The sequence below is a fragment of the Microtus ochrogaster genome, chromosome 8 (genome assembly GCF_000317375.1).
Source record: "Microtus ochrogaster isolate Prairie Vole_2 chromosome 8, MicOch1.0, whole genome shotgun sequence".
Classification (NCBI taxonomy): Eukaryota; Metazoa; Chordata; class Mammalia; order Rodentia; family Cricetidae; genus Microtus; species Microtus ochrogaster.
The window spans coordinates 20,348,353-20,368,223 of NC_022015.1; the positions used below are offsets into that span (position 1 = coordinate 20,348,353).

The 19,871-nt window shown below is 44.8% G+C and overlaps 2 protein-coding genes across 6 annotated transcripts in view; both read left to right on the forward strand.

Annotated features, from left to right (window-relative positions):
• The window catches only part of Srcap (Snf2 related CREBBP activator protein), a 53,713-nt gene extending 42,043 nt beyond the window's left edge, over positions 1–11,670 (forward strand). For all 4 annotated transcript variants that reach the window (XM_005351296.3, XM_013347883.2, XM_013347882.2 and 1 more), the window contains 7 exons: positions 2,189–2,358; positions 2,517–2,713; positions 2,807–2,921; positions 3,071–3,190; positions 8,043–8,237; positions 8,392–8,475; positions 8,578–11,670. In XM_005351296.3, the coding sequence (XP_005351353.1) occupies positions 2,189–2,358; positions 2,517–2,713; positions 2,807–2,921; positions 3,071–3,190; positions 8,043–8,237; positions 8,392–8,475; positions 8,578–11,274 (3,578 nt within the window). In that variant the 3' untranslated portion in view covers positions 11,275–11,670. The remainder of the gene's footprint in view (positions 1–2,188; positions 2,359–2,516; positions 2,714–2,806; positions 2,922–3,070; positions 3,191–8,042; positions 8,238–8,391; positions 8,476–8,577) is intronic.
• Positions 11,671–11,720: 50 nt separating this feature from the next.
• Tmem265 (transmembrane protein 265) lies at positions 11,721–15,484 on the forward strand. Of its 2 annotated transcripts, XM_005351297.2 has the most exons (3): positions 11,721–12,220; positions 13,471–13,641; positions 15,004–15,484. In XM_005351297.2, exons 2-3 carry the CDS (start codon positions 13,474–13,476, stop codon positions 15,163–15,165), a joined length of 330 nt encoding a protein of 109 aa, XP_005351354.1. In that variant the 5' UTR covers positions 11,721–12,220; positions 13,471–13,473; the 3' UTR covers positions 15,166–15,484. The 2 variants fall into 2 exon arrangements, with proteins under 2 accessions (XP_005351354.1, XP_026637336.1); XM_026781535.1 differs by lacking the exon at positions 11,721–12,220 and having other exon boundaries at positions 13,131–13,641.
• The last annotated feature ends 4,387 nt before the right edge of the window (positions 15,485–19,871 follow it).

Genomic DNA, 19,871 nt, shown 5'->3' on the forward strand with positions numbered 1-19,871 from the left:
TGTAGACCAGGCTGGTCTCGAACTCACAGAGATCCGCCTGCCTCTGCCTCCCGAGTACTGGCATTAAAGGCGTGCGCCACCACCGCCCGGCTTTACCTCTTACTCTTAAGCTATTTATTCTCCTGATTATTTTTGCAGTGTTACGATGACTACCAAAACTGACAATTTCCTAATGTCCTAGAATATGAGAAAAGATGAATTTTTATTCATGTTTGCTCAGTAAACAAAAGACCTTTTTATGCCTGGGATGGTAGTACATGCCTATAATCCCAGCCTCTGAGAAATTTGAACAGGAAGATAAGTTTGAGGCCTTATTTACACAGTAAGACCTGATTTGGGGCGGGCGGGGTGGGAGGGGAGGTTCTGTGTATGTGATGTGTATTTGTGCCTGCGTGTCTGCGTAAGTTCTTGTGTCTGTATTTTGAGGGTGAAAGCCAGAGGCCAATATCAGTTTTTCTTTATTACTCCATCTTTTTTCTATAATTAAATTTGTTTTTCGACAATTTTATTATTGATTGGTACATATTTATATATACATGCAGATGTGTGTGTAGCTGTATCATTCTAATTACTCTCACATACATTTCATTTCCCTCTCGCTTCCTACTTACTTTTTTTTTTTTTTTTTTTTGAATTCCTCGAAATGATTTCTCCTAGAACTTGCTCTTTAGGTCAGGCTAGCCTTAAGCTCAAGGAAAGCTGCCTCCCTCTGCCTCCTAGAGAGCCAGGATTTTGCTGCCACCACATGGTCCCACTTTCTTTTTTGTTTATTTGTTTTGTTGTTGTTGTTGTTTTGTTTTTCAGGATAGGGTTTCTCTCTAGCTTTGGAGCCTGTCCTGGACCTAGCTCCAGTAGACTAGGATGGCCTTGAATTTACAGAGATCCTCCTGCCTCTGCCTCCTGAGTGCTGGGATTAAAAGTCTGCGCCACTACTGCCCAGCGGCCCCCCACTTTATTTCTTGTCACAGGGTCTCTTATTAAACCCGAAGCTCACTATTTGAGCTAGCTTGGCTGGCCATCGATCCCCCTTGCCCTATCTTTCTGTCTTCACCCCCACCCCCCAGCTTTTCCATGGATGTTAGGAATCCAAACTGAGGCGCTCATGCTTACATAGCATTGCACCATCTCCTCAGCCACCCCTCTCCCCCACCTCACCCCTATTTTGGATAACATCTGAAACCATAATGGGTTAATTGAAGGACTTTTGAAACTGGGTTAGGGGTTTAGCTCAGTGATAAGTGCTTTCCTAGCATGCACAGGGCCCTAAACTCAATCCCTAGCCCTAATCCCCTCACCACACACACACTGAAACTTGGAACTAAGAATGAAGTAACTTCGGTTTTCAACTGAGGTTGTCCTAGATCTCCAACACTGCCAGAAAATCTTATTATTTTGTTAGTTTCCTGTGGGTGTCTACATGGTAGGTATGAGGTCCAAGGTAGTTTTTGAGAGTTTGCTCCATATGGGTTCCAAAACTAACTCAAGTTGACAGGTTTGGCAGCAAGTACCTTTATTCGTTGGTCTTCTTGCTAGTTAGCTCACTAGAAATAATACGTTATTTCTGTTTGTCTTAATTTTTAAAAAATTAGCTTTATTTACTTGATGTGTTTTGCCTGTGTGTGTATGTATGTATATCATATGCATGCCTGGTGCTCAAGGTCAGAAGAAGACATCAGATTCCCTGGAACTAGAATTACAGATGGTTTTGATCCACCGTGTGGGTACTGGAAACCAAACCTGGTTCCTCTGCAAGAGCAAGTACTCTTGCAATTTCTCGAGTCTTAACATAGCCTTAGCATCATTTCTATGTGTTGGAACATTAAACTAGATTACCTCTTGACATCCTGGCCTGCGTCCAGCAGTGATAGTGCACCCCTTTAATCACAGCACTAGAGAGGCAGAGGCAAGTAATTCTCTTAGGTTGAAGTCAACCTGGTATACAGGGTGCATTCCAAGACAGGATTGTTAAACAGAGAAACCCTGTCTCAAAAAAAAAAAAAAAAAAAGAAGGAAGGAAAAAAAGGAGAGAAAGAGACTAGCAAATGGAGAGAGAATTGTCTTTTATTCAATGAACCAGTTGAAACCTTTGTGCAAAGGCCTTTCTTACCTTTCAACTGTAGCTTTCTAGTATTATTTTTCTCTATATCATCATGTAGCTAACTGTTTGTGCTCCTTCCTATTTCTTCAGGGAAGTTGCAGACATTGGCAGTGCTCTTGCGGCAGCTCAAGGCAGAGGGTCACCGGGTGCTCATTTTCACCCAGATGACCCGGATGCTGGATGTATTAGAGCAGTTTCTCACCTATCATGGTCACTTATATTTGCGTCTGGATGGGTCTACTAGAGTTGAGCAGAGACAGGTAATTTAAGCATCCTTATCCCTCCAGAGACTCCCCTCAGCTTTTGTTTCTTTTTCTCAAACTTCCAGCTTAGAGAAGGGACCTTAAAAATTAAAAAGCCTTTGGTTTGTTTTGGGAATAAGTCTCCAAATACCATCTTTTTTTCCCTTTCCTTTTAGGCCTTGATGGAACGGTTCAATGCAGACAAACGCATATTCTGCTTCATCCTTTCAACTCGAAGTGGGGGTGTGGGTGTGAACCTGACGGGAGCAGACACTGTTGTTTTTTATGACAGCGACTGGAATCCCACCATGGATGCTCAAGCCCAGGATCGCTGTCATCGAATTGGTCAGACTCGGGATGTCCACATCTATAGGTATTATTGCCCAATCTTACCTCAATTTACTCCCTCTTTATATACAGGAATCTTGATATATTTAGTTGTTCACACCTCACTTCCATTTCCTAGGCTTATCAGTGAACGAACAGTAGAGGAGAACATTCTTAAGAAGGCAAATCAGAAGAGAATGTTGGGAGATATGGCCATTGAGGGAGGGAACTTCACTACAGCCTATTTTAAACAGGTACAAAATAAAATCCTTCGTTCTAGACAGAAGAGAACTTTGCTTGAAGGGTTACTCCTGTTTGCTAGACAACTGTTGCTTTGACCTTCACATCTGTCTAGAAGTAATATTTCATTGGTTGACCTCTTCCCTTCTGTTCTATCTAATAGCAGACCATCAGAGAGCTGTTTGATATGCCTCTGGAAGAGCCACCTGGCTCATCTGCATCTTCTGTTCCTGAGGAAGAAGAGGAGGCTGTGGCCAGCAAACAGACTCATATTTTGGAGCAGGTAACAAAAGAGGGGTCAATCCTAAAATAGTACTGCTGCTTAGATATATGTTGGCTTTCATTTATATTTGAGTTTGTCCATGAGAAAGTACAGTTTCTATTGGTTCCCAGTTTATAGGCAGTGGATTTTTGTTTTGTTTGATACTCTTTATTTGCTTGCTTATTTGTTTGTTTGTTTGTTTTGTTTTGTTTTTCGAGGCAGGGTTTCTCTGTGTAACAGTCCTAGCTGTCCTAGAACTTGGCTCTGTAGACCAGACTGACTTTGAACTCACTGAGATCTGCCTACCTTTGCCTCCTGAGAGCCAGGATTAAAGATGTGCACCACCGCCACCCAGCTGATTTTCTTTTTTTTTCTTATTTATTTATTTATTTATTTATTTATTATATATACCATGTTCTGCTTGCATGTATACTTGCAGACCAGAAGAAGGCACCAGATCTCATTACAGATGGTTGTGAGCCACCATGTGGTTGCTGGGAATTGAACTCAGGACCTCTGGAAGAGCAGTCAGCGCTCTTAACCTCTGAGCCATCTCTCCAGCCCCTGATTTTCTTTTTAAAGTTTATAATGTGATTATATCATTTCCCTCTTTCCTTTTTTCCCTCCAAGCTTTACCCTCCTTGCTCTCATTGAAATTCATGGCCTCTTTTTTTATTATTATTAATTCTTGCTACATACATATATGTATACATGTGTTTGTATATAGGTTTATTCCTGAATACATAAGTACAACCTGTTCGGCCCATTTACTATTACTCATGTATGTTTTCAGAGCTGAAAGTATTGTAACCGATTGATGTGCTCTTCCCTGGGGAAAACGAGTCCTCCTGCTCTCATCCATCATTTCTTAGTTGCTTCTAGTTCTTTGTGAAGGATTGGGGCCTCGTGCTTTCCCCACCCACTTTGGCACATCTATTAATGTTGTCCTGTTCAACTCATGCTTAGGCAGTCATGGTGGTGAGACTTCATGGGTGTAACTTCTGACATTTGTAAGAGACACGGTCTTATAACAAATTGCCTGATCTCTGGCTTTTACAATCTTTCTGCCCCCTCTTCCAAAGTGCCTCGGGCCTTAGATGATATATCCTTTGGGATAGGCTCCACTACTTCATTTTGATTGGTTGCGATTTTTCTGGAAAGACACGTTTGGCTTTTGGTTTTGTTGGTTGTTGCATGGTTTTTTTGTTCTTTGTTGTGGGTTTTTGTTTGGTTTGGGTTTTGTTTTTTGAGACAGGTTTCTCTGTGCGGCCTTGACTGTCCTGGTAATCACTCTGTAGATCAGGCTGGCCTGGAACTCTCAAAGATCTGCCTGTCTCTTCCTCTGAAGTGCCAGGATTAAAGGTATGCACCACCACCACCCAGCTCTTTTTAACTTTTTAAAAATTATATTTAAGCCGGGCGATGGTGGCGCACGCCTTTAATCCCAGCACTCGGGAGGCAGAGGCAGGCGGATCTCTGTGAGTTCGAGACCAGCCTGGTCTACAGAGCTAGTTCCAGGACAGGCTCCAAAGCCACAGAGAAACCCTGTCTCGAAAAACCAAAAAGAAAAAAAAAAAAAAAAAAAAAGAATAAAAATTATATTTATATTTTGTGTGTCTCTGTATGGGATACACCTTTGTGTATCCAGAGAGATGCACAAAGTAATAAATATAATTTTGTGGAGACCAGAGGACAGCATGTAATAGTTGATTATCTCTTCACTATGTGCATTCCAGTAATTAAAAGCAAGGATCTTTACCTGCCGAGTTATCTTCCCAGGCCAGATTTTAAAGGTTGTGTTTTAAGGGAGGAGGCCGCTTGTTTGTTCCTAGCTGCTCAACTCTGAAATAACCTCACAGAAACTGTATTAATTAAATCACTGCTTGGCCCATTAGCTCTAGCTTCTTATTGGCTCTTACATCTTAATTTAACCCATTTCTATTAATCTGTGTATCTGCCACGAAGCTGTGACTTACTGGGTAAAGTTCTGGCGTCTCTGATGGGGCTACGTGGCATCTCTAAACTCCACCTTCCTTCTCCCAGCATTCAGTTTAATTTTCCCTGCCAACCAAAATTCTGCCTTCACAGACCTAAGACAGTTTCTTTATTAACCAATGGTATTCATAGCATACAGAGGGGCATCTCACATCAGGGTTGTTTGTTTGTTTGTTTGGAGACAGTGTCTACTTCCTGGAGTACAGAACAGGCTACAGATATGACTCAAGGACTTCAGAAAGAAACTGGAGCCATGGTGATCTCTGTGTGTCTGAGTCCAGCCTGGTCTATAGCTACACAGAGAGACTTGTTTCAAAGTGGAAAAGAAGGATCTAGAGAGATGGCCTAGTTTTTAAAAGCATTTACTGTTCTTGCAAAGGTTCAGTTCCCAGCACCCACATGCTGGTGCTCAATCATCTGCAGCTTTAGTTCCAGGGAATTTAGTACTCATCCTTTTCTGACCTCTTAGGGCATAAGGTGTACATACATGCAGGGTAGCACTCCTACACATAAATCTAAAAGGTTGATTCCTGGGCCTCCATTTCAAAACCTACTAAACTGTAACTCTTAAGTGCTAGATATAAGTAAGCATTAACCTCTTATATTTTTTTCAGAACCACCTTTAAATGTGCCTACGGGGAAGGGTTTTGCTTGAGGTAAATGTGTAAAGATCTGATTTGATACTGTCCCTGGGTTCGGCACCATGGGTATTCTTGCTACTCTTAACCTAGAATAGCCACTGAATGAATCCCTAGGTTTACTAATGGGATCAAGAATAAAGGTGTTGCCCATTTCCTTATTAGTGAAGTTTAATGGAAAGAGATAGGTGCATCTTTAAGTGGTAACTATGTGTCTCAAAGCTTGGATAACATTGATGGAAAAAAGTCACTTAGGCCGGGCAGTGGTGGCGCAAGCCTTTAATCCCAGCACTCGGGAGGCAGAGGCAGGCGGATCTCTGTGAGTTTGAGGCCAGCCTGGTGTACAAGAGCTAGTTCCAGGACAGGAACCAAAAGCTACAGAGAAACCCTGTCTCGAAAAACCAAAAAAAAAAAAAAAGTCACTTAGTTATGGTCATCTGCCTTTACTAAATTTTGCAGGATATTATGTAGCATGCAGTATGTTGTATAATTCTTAGAAAAATGGAAAGTAAACTATAGATGTAAAAGAGCATCTTGAAAGGTTACCTACCAGATGCTTTCTTGTTGCTGAGCATATGCTTTAGACTTTTTTTTTTTAACGTTTATTTAATTATTGTGTATGGGGAGGGTAAACACATGCCACAGCTTACGTGTGGAGGTCAGAGGAGTTGTGCGAGTCAGTGATCTTTTAAAATGTGGGTTTCAACGATTCAATTCTGGTTGTTAGGTTTGGTGGCCATTGCCTTAACCCACTAAGCTAATTCAGTGACCCATAGGCAGCTTCTTTTAGTGGGTTTGATGTGAATTTAATTATTGGTCATGTGTGTTTGCGTGTACGTGTAGATTCATTAGTTTCTAGAGTCTAGAAGAGAGCATTGGAATGAATCCCTGGAGTTAGAGTTTACGGGCTCAAAGTAGGTACTAGGAACTGAAAGGATCTTCTGCAAGAACAGCAGGTGTTCTTCTGAGCCGTCTCTCCAGCTCTTATTTTGTGATCTTGTTCTTCATGTTTTTGTTGCTGGGGATGGAACCCAGGATTTATGCAAGTACTCTTAACAGCTGCACCCTCAACTCATTCCTAATCTTTTTTTTTTTTTAAGAGAGAAACTCTGAGGCTAAATTATAAAGGAAAGGAAGCAGAGAATAGGGGGATCTAAAATAGTCATTTGTTCCCTAGTGGGAGAGTTAGTTAGTGAAACCATTCTGCCTTGTGTTAAGCTTTGAGTTGCTTTGGTAACTCTAGTGTTGTAGACCATTGCTGAGTTCAGCTTTAAATCTGTTTTTATATAAACTTGGATTAAAATGTTTTTTGTTTGATTGGTTTTTGTTTTTACTTGAGATAGAGACTCACTGTTAAGGCTTGGCTGATAGGAATCTCTTTAGACCAGGCTGGCCTCGAACTCACAGGTAATCTACCTACTGTCGGCTCCTCAATACTGGGGATTAAAGGTGTGTACTGCCTCACCCAGCTGTCTCTGTTTCTTCAGGAATATAATGCACGCATTCAGGAGGCAGAGGTAGGTGGAGCTCTGTTAGTTCAAAGATAGCCTAGTCTACACATGGATGTCCAAGCAGGGTCACATAATAAGACCTTTGTTATCCTTGTCATAAATAAAATGTAATTACAAGATATTAATAGTTTATTTTGTTTTGAGACAAGGTCTTGTCATGTGTCTCTGGTTTTCCTGGAACATTTTGTGTAGAGCAAACGGACTTCCGACTTTCAGTAATCCTATTTATGCCTCCTGAGGGCTGAGATTATGGGCATGTACCTGCGTCATGCCTTAAAGTTTGTGGTTTTGTTGTTTTATTTAAATAATTTTTTTCTTTTTAATTATGTGTGTATTATGTCTATGTGTGGGTATTTACATATGAGTGCAGGTACTTTGAGAAGGCAGTGGGGCTGGAGTTCCCCTAAAACTGGAATTGAGCCATCTGATAGGTCTTCTGCAAGAGTGGTAAGCTTTCTGTAGTTCTGAGGCATCTCTCCAGCTCCATTTCCCTGTTTTTTCTTTGTAATTTTTTTATTATTTATTATATGTATATGTGCCATTACATGCATATGGAGGTCAGAGAGCAAATTTCTAGAATCCATCCTTCCACTATGGGTTCTGAGGCTCAAAGTCAGGCTGTCAGACTTGCTGGGCAAATGCTTTTAACCAATGAGCCGTTTTGCTGCCGTCCAGATGCTTACATTTCTTATTTGTGTGTGTTTTGTTTTGCTTCTGTGTATCTTGAAGGCATTGTGTCGGGCAGAAGATGAAGAAGATATCCGTGCAGCCACCCAGGCCAAGGCTGAACAAGTGGCTGAGCTTGCAGAATTTAATGAGAATGATGGGTTTCCTGCTGGTGAGGGAGAAGAGGCCAGTCGGCCTGGGGCTGAGGAAGAGGAGATGTCCAGGGCTGAACAGGAAATTGCAGCACTTGTAGAACAGGTCAGTATAGATCCACTACTACTTCTCTTCATCTGCCAAAACTTACGCCAGGACTCAGACCTGTTTTTCCCCCGTCTTCCTTGGTGATAATAAATACTGGTGATAGGCCCTGCACTCTTGGTCCTTCTGTTTATCCAGTTACTCTTCTCTACAGCTGACTCCCATTGAGCGCTATGCCATGAAGTTCCTAGAAGCGTCATTGGAGGAAATAAGCCGAGAGGAGCTCAAGCAGGCAGAAGTAAGTCTTTCTGGGGAATGAGGTAGTGGGGAACTGATCATTTCTACTACGCCTGGCTTTTGCTCTACCCCTTGCTGACCATATTGGACTTGTTGTTGGTAGGAACAAGTGGAAGCTGCCCGAAAAGACCTGGATCAAGCCAAGGACGAAGTGTTTCGACTGCCCCAAGAAGAAGAGGAAGGGCCAGGGGCTGGGGATGAGATGTCTTGTGGGACTAGTGGAGGCAGCCACCGGCGCAGCAAGAAAGTCAGGGCTCCTGAAAGGCTGGGGACTCGTGTCAGTGAGCGTCTTCGTGGAGCTCGGGCTGAGACTCAAGGAGCAAACCACACTCCTGTCACATCTAGCCATCTTACCTGCAACACCATCATGCCTCCCCAATGCAGCCCTGTGAGAGAACGAATTCCCAGGCCAGTGCCTAGGCCTCGACCTGCCCCTGCCCCCGCCCCTGCTCCCGCCCCTGCTCCTGCCCCTGTCCCTGTCTCTGCCTCCACTTCCGCTCCTACTCCTGCTATAACTTCTGCTCTAGCCCCAGCTCCCATACCCATTTCAGCCCCAAATCCAATAACCATTCTTCCTGTCCACATCTTGCCTACTCCTGCACCTCTGCTTCAGCTTCCTCCATCTTGTTCTCCTAATTGCATCCCTTCTGCTTGTGCCCCAATACCCACTTGTGCCCCCTCACTAGCTCAAACCTCTCATTTGACCTCTTCACCAGCCCTGCTTGATTCCCTTCCCATCTCTCCTGGAGTTACCAACCTTCCCTTGGACTCAGGAGACGTGGAGCTGTGTGCACAAGAGTTGGTACCTATGGAGTCTCTAGAACTGCCTGGAACCGCCAATTCTGAGGCTTCCCTAGTTAGCCTTGCTCCCCCAAATGATCTTTTGCCAGGGCCTGTTGATATTCTGCCTGAGTCAGAGAAGAATCTTGTTCTAACTCCTGTACCCAGTTCAAACCTGGAGGCTGACAGCATCCCCAATGGCCAGGAGCAGGAGGTGCCAGGTCCTTTCGAGGGGACCAGTCCCACACTACTACCTGGTAGTGAGGAGTTGACCACGAGTCTGAATGAGAGCAATGGGCTGGAGCTGCCACCCTCAGCAACATCTGATAAGCCACTTCAGGAGGTTTTGGAGGTTCACAGGAACTTGGAAAAAATGGGAGAGGTTCAGATCCCAATTTCTAACCCAGAAAAACCACAAGAACTTGTTAGAGCTGAGATTATAGCCCCATCAACCTCATCTTCAGCCACCTCCTCTCCTGAGGGTCCTTCGCCTGCCCGTCCCCCACGGCGTCGCACCAGTGCTGATGTAGAAATCAGGGGTCAGGGGTCTGGCCGGGCAGGACAACCCCCAGGTCCCAAAGTGCTTCGAAAGCTACCAGGACGGCTAGTAACTGTAGTAGAGGAGAAAGAGCTTGTGAGACGGCGGCGACATCGGGGAGCTGCCAGCACCCTAGTTCCAGAAGCTAGCACCAGTCCAGGAAGCCCATCAGCCCACAGCATATCAGGGCCAGAATCTTCACCTCCCAGCAGTGGGCCCTGTGAAGCTGCTCCGTCATCCACACTGTCCACCCCAACCCAGCATCCCTTCATAGCTTGTCGACACATTGAACTGGGTATGACTGGTGGGGGCAGCCCAGAGAATGGAGAAGGAGCAGAACTTGCCATCACTCCACCTGCTGTGAAACGTCGGAGGGGGAGGCCCCCTAAGAAGAACAGGTCTCCAGCAGATGCTGGGAGAGGGGTGGATGAGACACCTTCATCCGTCTCTAAGGGGAAGACCAATGGGGTTGACCCAGTTCCTGGGCCTGAGACAGTAACTGTTGCAGAGCCTGCCCTCAGGTCTCAGGTTGTTCCTGGACCCCAGCCTCTTGGACCTGAACCAGTTAACAGACCAGAGCCCATCCTATCACCTGTGGAGAAAAGACGACGTGGGCGTCCCCCTAAAGCAAGGGATTTGCCTGTTCCTGGGACCATATCCTCTCCAGGGGATGGCAATTTAGAGAGCCGGACACAGCCACTCCCTTTCCCAGCCCCCCTGACACCACTCCCACCACTCCTAGCCTGTCCCACTGCTGTCGCCAACACTGTCACCACTGTCACCATTTCAACATCGCCACCTAAGCGGAAGCGGGGTCGACCTCCCAAGAATCCACCATCACCACGGGCCAGCCAGCTCCCTGTCTTGGACACCGACAGCCCTTCTGTCCTTGAGAGTTGTGGATCGGGCGTGCGGAGGCAACCGCTGGGCCAGGCGGAAAGTGAAGGCAGTTCCTCTGATGAGGATGGAAGCCGTCCTCTCACCCGCCTGGCCCGCCTACGGCTTGAAGCAGAGGGGAAGCAGGGAAGAAAGAGTGAAGGGTCCATGGTGATGGCCGTAATTCAGGATGATCTGGATTTAGCAGATAGTGGGCCAAGTGGGTTAGAACTGACACCACCTGTGGTCTCATTAACTCCCAAATTTCGGTCAACCCGTCTGCGTCCAGGGTCTCTAGTTCCCCCACTAGAAACTGAAAAAATGCCTCGCAAAAGGTCAGGGGCTCCAGTCGGGAGTTCTGGGATGGCAAAGCGGGGCCGCTTGCAGCCCCCAAGTCCCCTGGGGCCTGAGGGTTCAGTAGAGGAGTCAGAGGCAGAAGCCTCAGGTGACGAGGAGGAAGGAGATGAAACCCCACGCCGCCGAACCGGTCCCCGCAGGCTCGTTGGGACCACCAACCAAGGGGACCAGCGTATCCTGCGTAGTAGTGCTCCTCCCCACCTATCTATCCCTACTATTAGTCACAGAGGTCGCAAGGCCAAGACGTGAGTGGGTAGGCCCTTCACCTAGGAATTCCACCATGGTTGCTTCCCCACGCCCAGGCCTGACTCTGTTAACCACTACTTGAAGTCTGAGGGGGAAAGCCTCCAGGGAGACATAGGGGGCTGTCTCCCTTTCCACCAAAGTAGGGGGTAGGTAACTGGTTGTCATGGAAATGGGGCTTATCACAACCCCCCTTCTACCCTACATGGCTGGGCAGTGTTAAGGGTGGCAAGGTAGTCTCTGACCCCACCCCCTTGTACTTGATTCCCCAGCTGTCTTTCATAGCCTCAAACCCTTAGGGAAAAGGGGGAGGGGCTTTTCTTCAATGAGGTGGGGTGGGTTTGTTTTTTTTTTTTTTTTTTTTTTAAAGAAAACATAATAAACTTAGTTTCTGTACAAGCATCCGTGTAAGGAGGCTTCTGATTTTATGGTCTGGTGGAGGGTTGGGTGGGAACTTGGATGTAATTTTTCACCTCCCTCTTGCAATGATCCCATACCTGATCTTTAATACAAGATTGTATACTTTTAAGTCAGAACTTAACTCCTCTCTCAGTCAAGAAAAGGGAATATTGTCAGATATGATCTGTTAGGCTGGTAGTTCTCAGTTCACTCAGACATACTCTTTTCTCTGACTCTTGAACTTGCCCTCAGCTCCCCACACCTTGGAGTCCCTTTCACCCTCCTTGCTCAGGTGCTTCCTTACACTCCTTTCTTCAGAAAGCAGGCATCCTCCACTTGCTTCATGCCTTGGCCCTCCTCTGCTCTCCACCTAGCCAAACTGGTTTGAGTTGGCCATGCCCCTTCCCAGCTCCCTGGGCTCTTCACATGGTGGCTGGCCCCACAACTCTACCTTGGCTTGGCTTGGAGCCATGAGTCAGCTTCATCTCCACCCAAGCCAAATCAAACCTGAGGCAGGAGCCGAAACTCACAGTCCCTCAAAGCCTATAGCCAGGTAAGAACCTGTTTGTGTTTATGGTTTCTGACCTAACTCCCTGGGCCCTCTTGGGCTCTTCTCATTGGCTGACAACTTCAGTTCTTGCCTCAACTTGCACTGCAGCTTTGCTACACGTCCTTTTGTGCTCTCGTCTCTCATTTTGTGCAGTCTCTTTACTTGTGCTTGGCGAACCACAGGTGGTTTCTCTTTGTCTAAGCCGTAGGAGAATGATTGGGCATCAGAGTGGAAAGGTATTGTGATGAGCATGGAGGGCCTGAGAAGGAGTGAGAAAAAGGCACTATGCAGGTGTCTGTGTGGGCAATGAGACCATTTGGACTCTGGCACAGTCTGATGCAGCATGGGTTAAAATGAAGAGAGAAGGTGGCAGGAAGGCATCATTACAGAGCTATGTTCAGCGTTTGGGTTTTGGGTTTTTTTTTTTTTCCTGTTATATTTTTGTTTTGAGACAGGATCTCCTATAGCCTCAAACTCCAAGGTAGCAATGCTGGTCTTGAACTCTTGATCTTGCTTCCACCTGTCCAGAGTTGAGATTAGAGATGTCTGCCACTACTCTTGGGTCAGGTGTTTGTTTTAAATTTTTTGGTTTTTTGTTTTTACTTTTTATAAACAGCAAGAAAAGATCTTAACTGTGTGATTTTTTTTTTTTTCCTTTTCTTCCTCCCCAGAACTGTTTTCATGCTGGGTGTGGTGTCACTTGTCTTTAATCCCAGCACTAAACTGAGGAGGTAGAGCCAGGTGAATCTCTGAGTCCTAGGCAGCCTGGTCTACATAGTGAGTTCCAGAACAGTCAGAACTATATAGAGAAACCCTGTTCAAAAAAGAATTATCCTAGCACAAAGGAGCAAAGGCAGGCGATCTCTGTATTTGAGGCAGCCTTGTCTACATACTGAGTTCCAGGCCAACCAGGGAGAGCTAAACAGTGAGACCCTGTCTCAAAACAAGGCACCTTCTTAAAAGGTTTTGAAATTTTATATCCTGCTTCTCAATATGCATGTCAGTTTGCTTCTTTGTGCTTATCAAACTACGAGTATATTCACATATTTGCCTTCAGAGACTTAGAAGGAAAGCAGTCCATCCACGTATTTATTAGTTTCCTGCCTTGAGTCATTGGAGGAATTTCCCAGTACAACAGCATTCCTAAGTATAGGGTAGGACAGTAGACAGCATGCTTTGAGAAGGGTGGAGTCACCACGCCAGAACAAGAGCTCATTTGTTGGGCTTAAAAATACCTTGACTATCGCCCACAGGTGATGGAGGACGAGGAGAATGCAGCGGAGAGCTTGATGAGCAACATGGAAGCTGCTCATTCTCCATCCCCTATCCACTGCTGCTGGCTCCGCCTCCGATACTTGGCAGCTACTAGCATTATCTGTGGCTGTTCTTGCCTGGGAGTCATGGCTCTTGTGTTTGCTGTCAAGGTGAGGAATAAAATTTCTGTGGGTACGGGGGTGGTTATAAGAAAATGATTTTGTGTATCTGATAGGTCTACAGTTAAACAGTTACTAAATACCTAGTGATGCTTAGCTATGGGCTTAGTGCCTGAATAGGAATACATTCAAAGGACCCATGTCTTAATGAAAGAGATAGCTGTAGAAACGGAGAATTAGTAGAGTGCAGCTCACCAATACTATGGGACAGGGGAAGCACAGGGTACTTTAGGAACAAAGGAACAAGGAAAGTTGTTTGTGTGTGGGGGTGGAGTGAATCTTTTAGAGTAAGTGGCTTCCAAAGGCCCTAAAAGACAACAAGGAGAAGGTAATTTTAAAGGGTGAATGGGGTTAAAAGGATAATCCAGATAGCAGCAGCAGTGAGCACTGGTGTGGGCTAAATGAGGAGCACTGAAGATTGACACCTCAGATTCCTGAGGGCTTCCAGTTCTGAACTTGGAAATTGTGACTTTATCTCAAATACTAGAGAGCAATGTAAAAATTATTTCAGGGGAGTGACATGGCCAGATTTGTGTTTTTGGAAGATCTACTCAAAGCCTCCTTTGAGGTTGAACCACGAGGGGCCAAACTACAGGCAGACAGTTGAGTAGTGATGAGAGCAATATCCAGGATGTGGAAGAAGTTTAGTTGCTAAAGATTTGCCTGTCCCCTTTTTGTGGCTGGGGTGGGGATGGCATTACTAGGAATTGAACCCAGAACCTTGCCCATGGTTAAGTGCATTGTCACTGAGCTCAGCATACAATGTATGCCTCCTGAAAGACTATTCAAGTTAACATAACATTCTGGGATTTTCTCACTCCTCTTGATAGTCAGAAAATACCCCTCCTGTCACCATAGGAATTTCACTGGGGCAAACTCATAAAAAAGAATCCTTGATGATAAAAATGATGATACATATTGGACCCTGAGTGATCTGACTGGATGTGACTCACTTGAGTTACAAATTTCAAATTCTGAATGAATGAACATAGGACAGATAGAAAATAATGGGACTAGACGGACTCAAAAGTATTTTCCAGTCCAGAAATGTAATTCAGCAGAGTACTTGGCTGGTGTGCCCAAGCCCTGCTTTCGGCATCATACCATAAAACCAGCCAAAGTCATTAAACAGCACTTTCCCAGTGCAGTCTTCTAAGCTGACTATGGCCAATTGAAAGGTATGCAGGAAGGCAGTGAATGGTTTGTGTTGTAGAGGAGAAGACAGACAAACGGAAGGATGTAAGATGTTTGGATGTGCGGTCATGAGCTGTGATAGATCAAAGAGTGGAATGGGCAGTGGACACTTTGGGACTGAAGCAGGGGGAGAATCTAACCAAGAACCTGCCCCCACAGGCAGAAGAGCGGCATAAGGCAGGCCAGTCGGAGGAGGCCATATACTGGGGGACCCGGGCCCGGAGACTCATTCTGGCCAGTTTTGCTGTCTGGTTTGCTGTCCTTGTTCTGGGTCCCCTGCTGCTGTGGCTTCTCTCCTACACCATTGCGCAGGCTGAGTAATCCTGGATGGCCTTTGCTGAGAGCCAGTCAAGACCTGGATCCAGTCCAACGGTGCAGCGGTGCTCGGTTCTGGTGACAGGAGTGGTTCGTGGTTCTTCCTGTCTGGAAGGATGTTGCCTTTCTCGGGAGCCATTGGAAGAGCCCATCTAGGCTACTCAAAGCACCTGAGACTTCACAGGGAGGTCAGCCTGCTCTGTCTTTCATTACCCTCTGCTTTGTCTCCCCTGCCCCTCCATCCTAGGAGCCTCCATTCAGAGAAAGGGTTGAAAACCAGGCTTGATTTTATTAGAATTTGTTTTGTAATAAAAATCTTTTTTTGGTGGTGAAATATTGTTTTAATTGTTTGTTTTTTTTTCCTGCTTTCCCTTGGACCTTGATAAAGGCAAGACTCATACCTTCATCCGCCTTCTAACTTCTATCTAGTTGCCCCCAAGACAAGGATAGGATGAGTGTGTGTATGTGTGTGTGTGTGTGTGTGTGTATTTTTTGGAAGTTTCCCTTGGGGAGAAAGGGGGGAACAGCTTATCTATCAGCCATGACTGTTAAGTCAGACAAGAATAGTAATGGTAGCTAGCACATGTTTATTGAATAGTTGCTGCTAGGCTATGCTACAGGCACTGTTTATTTCTTCTGAGTCCTCACAGTGACTCAATAGTAGGTACCATTGTTCTTTATAGTTAAGGAAACGTGTATATGTGTGTCCTTGGTCTGAAAACTTGAAAATAGAAAAGGTAGGTTGAATTCAGACAGACAGTTTGATTCCAGGGGGATGAAAAGATTAGATTACAAGAACATGCACCCCTAGCCGGGCGGTGGTAGTACACACCTTTAATCCCAGCAGATTAATCCCAGGAGGCAGAGGCGGATCTCTGTGAGTTCGAGACCAGCCTGGTCTACAAGAGTTAGTTCCAGGACAGGTTCCAAAACCACAGAGAAACCCTGTCTCGGAAAAAAAAAAAAAAAAAAAAGAACATTCACCCTTTATACTGATGGTTATATGATTAAGTATATTTTATATTCTTTATCTTGGGGTCTACAAGTTTACATATCGGGATATGTTTCTGGGTTTTTATTTTGGTGGTTTAGTTTTTTCTGTTGTTGTTATTGTTGTAGTTTGTCAGATTATGCTCAGAGTTGCTGTACCTGTGCTGGAATTACTGGTGTGCACCACCATGGTTGACTGTTGTTATTTTTCTTATTGTTGTTTTGTGTTTTAACATAACAAGGTCATGTTGCCCATTCTGGCCCCAAATTTGATCCTCCTGCTTCTGCCTCCGGAGAATTACAGAATTAATTATGGTAGAATTACAGATGAATACCACCACATTAAGCTTAAATATTTTCGTAAAGTTTTGAAACATAACCCACGAGCAGATTTCCAGACAAATAGACAGTTTAAATTCCCACTTAGCCAGTACCTGAAGGCTGTTATCCAAACTGATTGTTTTCGGCACTGGGAAATCATTCCTCACAAGTAGCTACTATTCTGACTTCTCACAATGTAATTTTGCTTGAATTTGCTTTAGAGAGATGACAATCAACCAATCAAGAAATAAATGTTGTGGCGCACACCTTTAATCCCAGCACTCGGGAGGCAGAGGCAGCCAGATCTCTGTGAGTTCGAGGCCAGCCTGGTCCACAAGAGCTAGTTCCAGGACAGGAACCAAAAGCTATGGAGAAACCCTGTCTCAAAAACAAAAAAAAGAAATGAATGTTTAAATTGGGATATATGGGCTGGGTGTTGGTAGCGCACCCCTTTAATCCCAGTACTTGAGAGGCAAGAGATAGGAGAATCTCTGGAGTTTGAGGCCAGCCTGGTTACAGAGCAAGTTCCAGGGCAGCCCAGACTGTTACACAGAGAAACCCTGTATCAAAATCAGAAGGGGGGGGGGATATATCAAGGCCAGAGAAACCTTCCACAACTGAGAACACTTGTTTTTGCTGAAGACCTGGGTTTCATTCCCTGTAGCTACATGCTATTCCCTCCTCCGTAATGGCAGTTCCAGGAGTTTCCAGTGCCCTCTGATCTCTACAGGGCAGACAGTCTTACACAAAGTATATATGCATATATACACACAAAAATCTTAAGGGGGATACAAGAGCACCTTCCTCAAAAATAGTGACTAGAGAAATGAGTGAGGGAGTTAAGTGCACTACTGCTCTTATAGAGGACCCAGGTTTAGTCCCCAGCACCCACATTCAGCAACTCTCTGCCCCTAAGGGCACACACATAAGTAAAAATAAATTGGGCATTATAGAGATGGAGTCATATCTTTGTTGTCTTTGCTCTTCACATTGCATAGTGAGAGCTGGGCGGTGGTGGCGCACGCCTTTAATCCCAGTACTCGGGAGGCAGAGGCAGGCGGATCTCTGTGAGTTCGAGACCAGCCTGTTCTACAAGAGCTAGTTCCAGGACAGGCTCCAAAACCACAGAGAAACCCTATCTCGAAAACCACCAAAAAAAAAAAAAAAAATTGCATAGTGAGTATTGTGTATAGCTGTAGTTTTGTTGCTGTTATATGAATGCATTATAATTTGTTAATTTTCTGTTGGTAGCATTTGGGGGTGTTTGCAATTCATGAACATTATAGAACCATGCTACTATGGATGTCCTTGTACCCCTACCCCCTTGTTGTTGTTTTTTTTTTTTTTTTTTTTTTTTTTTTTATTATTTTTTTGGTTTTTCGAGACAGGGTTTCTCTGTGGTTTTGGAGCCTGTCCTGGAACTAGCTCTGTAGACCAGGCTGGTCTCGAACTCACAGAGATCCGCCTGCCTCTGCCTCCCAAGTGCTGGGATTAAAGGCGTGCGCCACCACCGCCCGGCCCCCTTGTTGTTTTTTACACAGGGTCTCACTATGTCGCTCTAGCTATCTGAGAATTCACTATTTCAACCAGGCATCACCATGCCTGCCTGGGCTCTTGTACTTGTCTTTTGAAGTTTATGTGCCTCACAAGTAGAATTTTGAGTGACCTTACCATAATTCAGAAAGAAAACAGAAAAGATACAGCTAAACAAATTAGAGATGCATACACTGATGAGAAAGAGAGAGAAGCACATGATGTCTGTCTTCAGTGTTCCAAAGTCCTGTGTTACTTCTGGAGAGACAGGAACAAATATGTTCATCCTAGATAAGACACCAACAGCAGACCAAGGAAACAGTTCAAATCTAGTATGATGAACCAGTGAGTTTATTGGGGTCATTTACAGGAACATGGTAACTCAAAAGTTACTGAAAAATCCACCTCACCATGGAAAATAGCTCATGAACACTGCAGCCCTGGAGCTCGTTGACCATGTTTTCTCCACAGTAGTTGCTTACTGATTGTACAACTTAAAAGAAGGACTTCATGGGTCTTACCTTTCTGAACTTCCTCATTCCTAAGGGCCTCCTTTCTCTTGAAGGGAGCAACTTTGAGTTAGACCGAAACAGCTGTACAACACTCAACCGCTTTAGTTCTGATACATCGATTTCACCTCTTTGGGGACATTCCCTGGGGGATTTTTTTGGGGGGAGGGGTGTTTTGGTGGCTTGTATGATAGCAATGTCGATCAGTTTTCTTCCATTTGTGGTTGAGAATTGCCACAATGCCATAGTCACTTTCAGTAGCTTGAGTAGCTCTGAGTGTCTGCCATCACTGCAAAAACTTTACTGGGCTAGACAGATGACTTTGCAGTTAAGATCCATATCACCCTTGCAGAGAGGTTCTGGCTTCAGTTCCCAGCACTCTCACTACCAACTTTGAACCCGCCCTAGGGAATCTGCTGTTCTCTGGCCTCCACCGCAGCTATATACATGTATACACATATGCATGCACATAATTTAAAGTTTAAAAAATGTTTTTTGTTTTGTTTTTTAGTTGTCCTGGAACTCCCTCTGTAGACCACTCTGGTCTTGAACTCACAGAGATTACTTACTTGCCTCTGCCTCCCAAGTGCTGGGATTAAAGGTGTGTTCCACTACCACCTAGCTAAAGTAAAAAAAAATAAAAAAAATAAAAAAGTTTCTTTTTATAACTGAGGCTGATAATAGCAGTAACTGATGGATGTAAGCAAAAATCATTGTTACCCACATTGTACCTTCTGGTGTTTTTTTTTGTTGTTGTTTTCTTCTTGCTTTTGTTTTTTTTTTTTGAGACAGGGTTTCTCTGTAGCCCTGAATGTCCAGGCTGACCTTGAACTCAGAGATCCTCCTGTCTCTGCCTCCAGTGCTGGGATTAAAGACTTGCACCACCACTGCCCAGCTGGTGTTTTTGGTTTTTGGTTTTTCTTTTGTTGTTGTTGTTTTGTTTTGTTTTCCCTAAAAAGCTAGCCAGCAGGAATGGGAGCTCAAGACTCAGTCTAGCCTGATTTCGCCATATCCTACAACCAGTGTAGTGTTTCAGCAACAGAACTGCCAACTAGTTTTGGGATGCAAACAACAGCAATGACAGACAAGCTCTCCTGAGTAAAATGGGAGCCTAAGGATCTTAGGAGAAGGTAGAAGGGGAAGGGAGAAGAAAGGAGGGAAGCAGAGAAAAATATATAACTCAAAAAATTATATAAAAGCCGGGCGATAGCCGGGCGGTGGTGGCGCACTCCTGTAATCCCAGCACTTGGGAGGCAGAGATTGGCGGATCTCTGTGAGTTCGAGGCCAGCCTGGTCTACCAAGGGAGTTCCAGGACAGGCTCCAAAGCTACAGAGAAACCCTGTCTCGAAAAACAAAAA

Excerpts from the sequence above, each read along its gene's own strand:
- Tmem265 (XM_005351297.2), top strand. The coding sequence starts at position 13,474 with ATGGAGGACGAGGAGAATGCAGCGGAGAGCTTGATGAGCAACATGGAA. Across the intron at positions 13,642-15,003 it reads CTCTTGTGTTTGCTGTCAAG|GCAGAAGAGCGGCATAAGGC; the intron begins GTGAGGAATAAA and ends CTGCCCCCACAG.